The 9,981-nt window shown below is 49.8% G+C and overlaps 1 protein-coding gene and 1 pseudogene across 2 annotated transcripts; one reads left to right on the top strand and one right to left on the bottom strand.

Annotated features, from left to right (window-relative positions):
* Window positions 1-2,804: 2,804 nt before the first annotated feature.
* LOC309603748 (olfactory receptor 10AG1-like) lies at window positions 2,805-3,743 on the top strand (the record flags this gene model as incomplete). Its single annotated transcript, XM_082338668.1, has 1 exon — window positions 2,805-3,743. One exon carries the CDS (start codon window positions 2,805-2,807, stop codon window positions 3,741-3,743), a length of 939 nt encoding a protein of 312 aa, XP_082194794.1.
* A 4,665-nt stretch (window positions 3,744-8,408) lies between these two features.
* On the bottom strand, window positions 8,409-9,323 carry LOC309603753 (olfactory receptor 14J1-like; annotated as a pseudogene). The gene has a single exon. The product of its transcript is annotated as an olfactory receptor 14J1-like (transcript).
* Between the last annotated feature and the right edge of the window lie 658 nt (window positions 9,324-9,981).

Consider the following 9,981-nt stretch of genomic DNA (forward strand, 5'->3'; position numbering starts at 1 on the left):
TTGGTCCTGGTGGGAGATGACCTTCTTGTCTTAATCCTGACTTTGTTGGGTAACCCGAAAGGACAGACTGGAGGCTGTTGAGTCACATGTCGGGTTTCAGAGCAAGGAATCAGGGACTGCATTTACCTCACACAGTGGTGGGAGATCCTTTCCTCTGGAGGGGTTATTTGTGCTATTGGCTATAAAGCCACCAAGTCTACCTAGGTCAGACTCAGTCAACCATTCTTGAGGCATTGGGGCCAAATTATTCTGTACAGATACAGAGATCTGCAGTGTAGTGCCATGACACAGTCCTTTTTTTCCTTGCCATGCAGATGTCCCAAACCCAAGCTTCCTCTCCAAGCTCTTTCTGGATGTGAACCAGCATGCAGACACCACAAGCAGTCAGAGTTCAACCTCTCAGGGCCACCTCCGTCTTGAGGATAACACGGGCACTTGTCCTTTGAGCAGCTAAACCTCATGTCTCAGTTTTTCTCTTTCTAAAGACCGATAGTTATGCTGGAAGTTTCTTGTCAGGCTGGTGCCCGTGATTCTGACAGTCTTTCTAAAATAGTTCCTGGTGCCGTGGGTGTCCAGGGAAGAGCAATGGCAGCACCAGCATCCCCGCCTTCTCTCCTGAGGCTGCTTCCTAACTGTCTTATAACCAAGTGAGAGTGACAGAGACGTGTCCAGAGAGCCATAGCCAGGTGGTTTCGAGGGGAATGACGGAGAGAAAAAGAGGTCACGACTGCCTCCTGCAGCACCATGGACTGAGGAGGGTGTTCCTGCCTCTTGGCTCCTGGCAACGGTAAATCCCTTTTGGCATGCCCTGAAATGCTGAGATAGTGTGGCAGCACAGACACCACCAGAAGCAGCTGCAGGCATCTGTCCAGCTTGGCTGGACACGGAAATGGGCTTCCTTCAGCTTTGAAAAGTGCCGCCCGTGAGATAGTCACCATCTAAGAAGTACTCTGGCAGTTTCCCATGACCAAAGCTAGCCTGAACCGTGCTGTGCCCATGACCTTGTGAAGCACTGAGACATCGGAGAGTTAAAAAGAACAGGCTGTATGTTTGAGGACATTTTGAAACAAGCAGGAAATGCTGGTACGTGGGTAACCTGCATGTAGATGGTTGCTTTGAGTGAAAGCCTTAATTTAAAATAAATGTGGGTATCAGAGAAGTATTTTATTTTTCTGTACATTTATACGAAAAAGTAGGTAGATTAGAAAACAATCGTGGTGGCTTTTCACTCATGCAAACCTTAATTTTACCTTGGACATTTTGAATGGCACCTCTATGAGATGGAAAAAAACAGGAAAAAGGCAGGAATACCTTGGGAAAAGGACCACACCCTTAGGACCGTGTGGTTTTGCGAATTTGGGTTTTTCTCTTGAGAAAACCACCCTGTGTTTTTCACTTGGCTAGTCTGAATGCTTTTATCACATGTTTTCTGACCGGCTGTTCTCATCTTTAGTACATCTGAGTTTAAGAAGACTCCTGAAAGGGAGGTAGCGATAGACATGGCCAGCATCCTCAGTCCTCTGCCTGGAAGAGGGTATTCTTTCCCCATGTCAAGCTGAGATTATAAAACATCGTTCAGCTGAGTCTCTTCTGCAGAAAAAGCAACCAGCTCTTGCAGCGCTGCTTGCTTTTAGCTCCCATCCCTCAGGTGTGTCCAACTTTATGCTCTGGGAAGGTGGGGAATGCAAAGGGAAGGCTCAGTTCCCCAGGCAGCAAGAGCATCGCTCTGGTTCTGCGAGGGCTTGCAGGGGAGTGGGAAGCATTGCAGGGCTGGGGTCAGAGCGAATGGGCCCTCGGCTGGATTTGTAAGCTGTCAGAAATCCAAGAAACAGAGCAGCAAGTTTAGGAATGCTGAATTATTCAGGCCTCATTCAGAAGTTATAAAAGCCTGACCTGCTCCGGAAAATTGGGTATCGTAAGGAGATCGCCAGATTTTAACTACTTTCTTCTCTGTATAACTGAAAAGTGCATCAAGCAGTTTGATTGCTTGCATAAAAATGTCTTTTAGCACCCCGAAAACTTGAGATTTATGCATAAACTGCTGCTTATCTGTCTTGTTCAAATGTCCCCTGGATGCATCAGTGTCACTCGATTCGTTGGCAGATAGAAGCCTGTTGTACTTCTGATGGGATTCACCCTTCACCATGTAAAAAGTAATGATTCAGGTCTAAAATAGTCTCCCAGATGTTTGTGTGCGGACGTGGCGTCAGGGGATGAGCTCTTACATGTGAGGAGAGCTGGGACGAATCTCTCTCGTCGAGGTCTAAGAATCAAGTCAGGCCTTGCCTCGCTTTCTTTTGATTGCCTCTCCTTGCCTGGCCTTGCCTTGCTTTGTCTTCCCCTTTTCATCCCTTTCCTCCTTTTCACCCTATTTCTTCTTCGTGTTCTTACGTTCAATGCAGCTCTTACAAGATCTGGACAAGGAACGTAAGCAAGACTGTTCTTAAAGGGGTGAGTATTTATCCTTTTTCTTCCTTTTTTTCTCATCTCTCACCAGGTATTCTGTTTAAGAAAATCAACTCTGAAAAAGAATGTCAAGTTTCTTTTACCCATATTAAAAAAAAAAACCAGCCATTCAGGCTCAAGGATTCTGTTCTTTCCTCTTTTTAACCCTCCTCCTGCAGCAATCAAACCGTGTTAGATTTCCAGACATTCAGGCAGATCTTGGTCCAGCTCGCCTAATCCTGCAATCACGTGCACGCTGATGTTCGTAGTCTTTCTCTAGGCTTGAAGTGTGTGGGATGGTGGACAGGCCATTAGCATCCTCTAAGAGCTTGTTGTTTGGATTGCTCTGTCTAGGGAAAATGCCCCAAAGAAAAGGCTTGGAGAATCACACCGTTGGATCCGGATTCGTTCTTCTGGGATTTTCTGACCACTCCGGCCTGCAGGGCCTGTGCTTCACAGCATTCCTGGCCATATACCTCATGATCCTCACAGGGAACAGCCTGATTGCACTCATCACAGTGGTGGACTCAAGCCTCCACAGCCCCATGTATTTCTTCCTGAGGAACTTGTCCACCCTGGAGATCTGCTACACATCAGTCACTCTGCCAAAAATGCTGGTGGGTTTCCTGCGGGCGGATGGCAGGATCTCCTTCCTGGGCTGTGCTGCCCAGCTGTATTGCCTGGTTTTGCTGGGCAGCATTGAATGCCTTCTCCTGGCTGCCATGGCCTACGACCGCTGCATAGCCATATGTGACCCCCTGCGCTACACCCTCGTCATGAGCAGGGGTCTCTGCATCAGACTGGTGGTGGGGTCCTGGGTGGCTGTCGTACCAGTGCAAGTAGGACAGACCTACCAGCTGTTCACTTTGCCCTTCTGTGCATCCCATGACCTCCATCACTTTTTCTGCGATGTCCCCCCTCTGCTGGAACTGGCCTGTGCAGACACGTTCTGGAACCAAGTGATGCTGTACACCATCATCCTGCTCTTCGCAATCCTTCCCTTCTCCTTAATAGTTACTTCTTACATTCAAATTATTAGGGCGATTCTGAAAATGCCTTCAGGTCTGGGCAGACGCAAAGCCTATTCCACCTGCTCGTCACACCTTGGGGTGGTGATGCTCTTCTATGGCTCGGCCACAGTCGTCTACTTAAAGCGACGGTCAAGGGATTCGGTAGACACCGACAAATACCTTGCCCTGTTTTACACAGTTGTGACCCCCATGTTTAACCCTGTCATCTATAGCCTGAGGAATAAGGAAGTGAGAATTGCCTTGAGGAGGCTCCTATGGACAAAGTGACGCTACCAAGGATGTAAAATAGTCCCAAGCAGTACCAAAAGTCCCACTGGGTTACGTGGTTGCCTGAACAAAGCATCCCGTATTTGCTCAGACAAAACCATGTGTCCAGCCTGGCTTTCATCCTCCTCAAGAAGGGGAGAGGTCTCCTGAGGCATTCCTGTTACGCCATGCCCCACCATGATATCTTTGTACTCTAGAGCACCTTCAGTGCCCCTCAAGAGCGTGACGCCAATAGCTACTTCAAGCTGCGTCTGACCAACGTAACGTTCAAGGGAAAGAGTCAAAGCATGGTCAGTAGTCAGTAGGGCCCAGAGGGTGACACAACCGATGAAGAGATGACTGCCCTCAGGCTTGAGAAATCACTTGCTAGATGCCACGGACTATCTACAGTGTCCTGTGTGGAATCAGCTTAAAAAAGTTAAAAGAAATGAAGGTCATCTTCCCCTGTCTATGATGTCTTGCACTGAGCTGTGTAATGCTTGACTAACTTGACATAAAGAATAAAAAGAAAAAAAAATCACCAGGGGGCCAGTCCAGCACTGGAAGAGGGGCCCAGAGACCTCTGGAGTTCCTGTTTGTCGTGGTTTAACCCCAGCCAGCAGCTAAGCACCACACAGTCGCTCGCTCACTACCCCCCCGGTGGGATGGGGGAGAGAATCAGAAGCGTAAAAGTAGAGAAAATCGTGGGTTGAGATAAAGGCAGTTTAACAGGTAAAGCAAAAACCGTGTGTGCAAGCAAAGCAAAGCAAGGAATTCATTCCCTCCTTCCCAGGGGCAGGCAGGTGTTCAGCCATCTCCAGGAAAGCAGGGCTCCATCACGCGTAACGGTGACTTAGGAAGACAAGCACCATCACTCCAAACATCCCCCTGTTCCTTTTCTTCATGCAGCTTTTTAAAATCATCAGCACAACTGGGAACGGCTGAAACTGTGGGTGATAAACGTGTTTCCTGAGACAGCATTTGATACGCAGACAATCCAAAAAGGTTGTGAAGGTGAATGGGCAGAAGAAACAGGAAAACTGCCCATCCCATGGAGCTCTGCAGAAAGAGGATGGAGCTGTACCCAGCAGGAGGTGATGATACCAGTGGGATTAGCACACAGAAAAGGCTTTTGTGGGGAAGGCTTTGCAAAGGAATACCCTGACTTCACCCGGATGTAAAATAGAGACTGGGCAGTGAAGTGATCGTGAGAAGTGTCCTGGGGTAAAAGACCTTTGATGAGAGAAGGTTGGAGACATTTGGGTCACAGAGATTTGACGATCTGAGTAGGTGGAGCTTTGGAAATGAGAAAAATAAAGCAGCTCTCAAGGCTGTTTAAGGAATGAGCGGTACTATCACTATAATAACAGGAACAGCAAAGTGCTGTAAGGGAGTTCCTTCTTATTCTTCATTATGATTAATTAAAGCACTTTAATTTCATTCCAACATTCATTTTTACTTGACAAAATAGCCATAAGTGCTCAGTAGTTAGCTTCTGGCATGAAGTTCTTAGAACAGTGCTTTTTGTCTCACTGCTAGCTCTTCGTTATCATTTAAATATTACTTTTAAATATTACACTTCTTAGACAGTATTGCCCTTAAATTATCCCTGCTTCCTATCTTTTCTCCCTGTTTTGTGGAGGAGGGGGTGAAAGAGGGCAGCTGTTTCTTCTTTAGCCAAAGGCGGCCAAGGGACAGATGCCAGATTAGTGCAAAGGCACAAAGGAAGCCAACATTTCCATGTGCTGGACACTGACACACCACCGTTACCTGCATTTCTGGTTTCTGAAGTCCTAACTGCCCAGCAGAGAGCCTGGAAGCTCTGAGCTCCCTTCATCTGCCCTGCATTTCAGCATGAAAAGTGAACGTAACCTGGTCAAAAAGATTCTTTTGAGTCTCTCCACAGCCTAAAGCACCGCATTTGCCAGGAGACTGGCCAGGACACCAAAGGAGGACTCACGCCTCTCTGCACACAAAGCTTAGGTGTTCCTGGGAATCTCAGGAGGCATGGCATACCCATTCTTGGGTTCAAGGAGCTGGTCAAATGCCTCATCTCCATTTCCGTAATGGTGGCAGACTTTGTACAGGGGTGCTGACATTTATGGAGCAACCTGCTCAGACCTCAGAGCTGGCCCTGCTTGGAACCAAAGGTAGAACTAGAGACCTCCTGAGTACAAGACCATTCCACCCTGAATTGTCCTATGACAATTGCAGACGACACCAAGTTGGGTGGAAGTGTTGATCTGCTGGAGGGTAGGAAGGCCCTACAGAGGGACCTGGACAGGCTGGGTCGATGGGCCGAGGCCAACTGTATGAGATTCAACAAGGCTCAGGGCAGGGTCCTGCACTTTGGTCACAACAGCCCCATGCAACGCTACAGGCTGGGGGAGGAGTGGCTGGAGAGCTGCCCAGAGGAAAAGGACCTGGGGGTGTTGGTTGACAGCCGCCTGAACATGAGCCAGCAGTGTGCCCAGGTGGCCAAGAGGGCCAATGGCATTCTGGCTTGTGTCAGGAGTAGTGTGGCCAGCAGGACCAGGGAGGTGATAGTGCCTCTGTACTCGTCATTGGTGAGGCTGCACCTTGAATCCTGTATTCAGTTTTGGACCCCTCACTACAAGAAGGACATGGAGGTGCAAGAGCGTGTCCAATGTAGAGCAACAAAGCTGGTGAAGGGTTTAGAGCACAAGCCCTATGAGGAGCGGCTGAGGGAGCTGGGGCTGTTTAGTCTGGAGAAGAGGAGGCTGAGGGGAGACCTTATTGCTCTCTACAACTGCCTGAAAGGAGGTTGTAGTGAGGTGGGGGTTGGTCTCTTTGCCAAGTAACAAGGGATAGGACAAGAGGAAACGGGCTCAAGTTGTGCCAGGGGAGATTTAGATCTGATATTAGGAAAAATTTCTTCACGCAGAGAGCGGTTAGGCACTGGAACAGACTGTCCAGGGAAGTGGTGCAATCACGGCCCCTGGAAGTATTCAAAAAACGCGTGGATGTGGTGCTTAGGGACATGGTTTAGAGGTGGACCAGGCTCTTAGGTAAACAGGTTGGGCTCGGTGATCTCTGAGGTCCTTTTCAACCTTAACAATTCTATGATGCTATGATTCTAAGCTTTTAGGAAGGTGAAAGCAGTCTTGTAACTGTATTACTGGGCAGGATAATAATCGGCAATCGATAGATATTGAAATAAGGAAGTTTCTGACATATCTGCAGAGCATGGGGTGCTTTAGCCTATAAACTGAATGTAAAGAAATCCTCTGACTTGGGATCTCACTCAATGGAAGTATTCAGTATTTGTCATGACAAGGTCATGAGCACCTGATCCAGCTGGAGCTGTCTGAGAATGGGCTTGGCTGAGAGACCAGCTGTGGCAAGAGCTGTGGGATTTGGTGTGTAATGGCTGTCAGTAGGAAACTGCATCCCTTTTTATTAATAATGGCAGTAGACTTGGGTATGACTGAGCCCCAGAGGAGGACAGGCGTGACCATGCAGCAAAGGTCCTTCCTCAGAGCTGGGGTGTATGGCCAGAGATGGAAATGGCCAGTGGGTGGGACTGGTCGGGGACAATTTCCTGCAGCAGCTTCCCTGGGGTGTTCAGGGCACATGGCACAGACCAGGCCCGTCTCTTCTGCACCTTGGATGCCTTGCTTCCTTTCACCATGACACCTGGCTCTGCACTGGGAGCACTGGCTGCCCCTACCCCACACACTCACACACCTTAGCTCTACACCGGTGTTTTTCTCTCCTGGGCTCTTTCCAGCCCAGCCCAGGCCCTCCCCACCTCTCCCCACCTCCCCTGCCCTCTCCCCAGCCCAGCCCAGCAGAGCAGCCCAGCCTGGGCTGGCTCCATGGCACTTCCCAGTGCAGGCTGCTGCAGAGCTCTGGGCACTCACCCCACAGCCCCAGCCCCTCTGAAGGCCACAGCAGCTGCTGGGGGGAAGACAGCAGGGTTCAGGCTCCCCATCAGCCCCACGGCTAGTGCTGGCCACATGGGCATGAGGAAGCAGAGGCTAGGCACTCTCAGGCTAGTCCCCACTGACTCCCATGGCACTGCAGAGTCCTTCTTAGTGGATATATCAATTTAGTGCTTTACTTTTGGGGAACTTCACATTTGAGGGTATTCCACCTTCTGAGTCTCCATTGATTCCAACCCCAGGGCACGTGGGGATTCCCCATCCTCTCCTGACCCTTACAAATTCATTTTCAAAGAGTCCGGTACGTGTTATCACTCTTGTCAAACAGGAAGCAACCTGAGGAAATAATGACGAGCTCATGGGCCATCTCCACTGCCACTGGACACCAAGAAGAGAGCCTTTAAAAGCAGAACTTTTCATCCAGTGGAACCCAGCGTTACCCTGAGCTTAACTCCAAAACCATTGAGAGCAAAAGGAGAACAGAAACTGTAAAAGACCAAGTCCTTGGGCATTTTCAAAGAAGTAACTTTGGAGGAAGAAGCAAGGAACTGTACCCAGGAGATCCCCATTTATTGAAGAGCTGCAAACTGACAGGCCACACGTGACACCATGTTGTGCAAGAGTCAGACACAACAGGATCAAATGTCCACAGGAATATGAACTCAGCAAATTATCTCTAAGTAGAATTATCACAAAAGAAAAAGCAGACTTGTGGACTAGGACAAACTCTGAGAAATGTGCAGACGAAGGGAGGCAGGTTATTGTCAGAGAAATACAGCACCTATTGGATCAGTTTCCGTAAGGCATCCTTGAGGTCCTGGTTCCTCAAGCTGTAGATGAGGGGGTTCACTGCTGGAGGTACCACCGAGTACAGCACTGCCACCACCAGATCCAGGGATGGGGATGAGATGGAGGGGGGCTTCAGGTAGGCAAACGTGCCAGTGCTGAGAAAGAGGGAGACCACGGCCAGGTGAGGGAGGCACGTGGAAAAGGCTTTGTGGCGTCCCTGCTCAGAGCGGATCCTCAGCACGGCCCTGAAGATCTGCACATAGGACACCACAATGAAAACAAAACAGCATCAAAATGCAAAAGCACTAAACATGACAAGCCCAAATTCACTGAGGTAGGAGTGTGAGCAAGAGAGCTTGAAGATCCGGGGGATTTCACAGAAGAACTGGTCTACAGCATTGCCTTGGCAGAGTGGTAGTGAAAAAGTATTGGCCATGTGTAGGAGAGCATGGAGAAACCCAGTGCCCCAGGCAGCTGCTGCCATGTCGACACAAGCTCTGCTGCCCAGGAGGGTCACGTAGTGCAGGGGTTTGCAGGTGGCCACGTAGTGGTTGTAAGCCATGACGGTGAGAAGAAAATACTCTGCCAATATGAAAAATACAAACAGAAAGACTTGAGCGGCACAACCCAAGAAGGAGATGGTCCTGGTGTCCCACAGGGAATTGGCCATGGCTTTGGGGAGAGTGGTGGAGATGGATCCCAGGTCGAGGATGGAGAGGTTGAGGAGGAAGAAGTACATGGGGGTGTGGAGGTGGTGGTCACAGGCTACAGTGGTGATGATGAGGCTGTTGCCCAGGATTGCAAGCAGGTAGATGGCCAGGAAGAGCCAGAAGTGCAAGAGCTGCAGCTCTCACTTGTCTGCGAATGCCAGGAGAAGGAACTGGGTGATGGAGCTGCTGTTGGACATGTCCTTCCTCTGGGCATGGGACACTGTCCAAGGAAGGAAATGGAGTGGGCAGTCAGGGGAGACTTCCCTGAGCAAAATCAAGTCCATTTCCCCTGGACCCTCTCCTTGACACACGCACCCACCCTCTTCCTTTTCTAGGAGAACTTCCTTCAGCTCCGTGCCTGGAGCTCAGGTTGGTGCTGGCTGAGTGTGCCATGAGGAGCAGGGGCTCTTCCCACTGCCTGCTGAGGAGTCAGCCCTGCTCTGCAGGAAACAGTTCATGAAAATGGTGGGTGCAGGGTCCAGTGCTGGTGCTTGACTTTGTCAGATGAAACTGGTCCCACCCCAGAAGGGCCTGTCAGCATCTGCAGCTCCCAGTGCTAAGGAATGGGGATGGCAGAAGGCAGTTGGAGAGGTTAGTTTTACAGCTTCCCTCCATCTCCCCTGGGGAGTGTGTTTGGATGTCAGAAAGCCTCAGCATTTCTGCTGCCCTCAGGGAGAACAGAGGGAGTCCTGCAAGGCAAGAGGAGTGCCTGTGGCTTAGTGCAGAGTGAGGAGAGCCAGTCTTTTTCTTCATCTTGTTCCCAGCTGCCCTGGGCTTGCATCTTTCTGAGATGGAGGGTGATCACACTCCCACTTTACCCTGAAAAGCCACCAGACACTGCTGAGAGCAGAGGGA

The sequence above is a fragment of the Platalea leucorodia genome, assembly GCF_965183815.1.
Source record: "Platalea leucorodia genome assembly, contig: HAP1_HAP1_SCAFFOLD_192, whole genome shotgun sequence".
NCBI classification, from domain to species: domain Eukaryota; kingdom Metazoa; phylum Chordata; class Aves; order Pelecaniformes; family Threskiornithidae; genus Platalea; species Platalea leucorodia.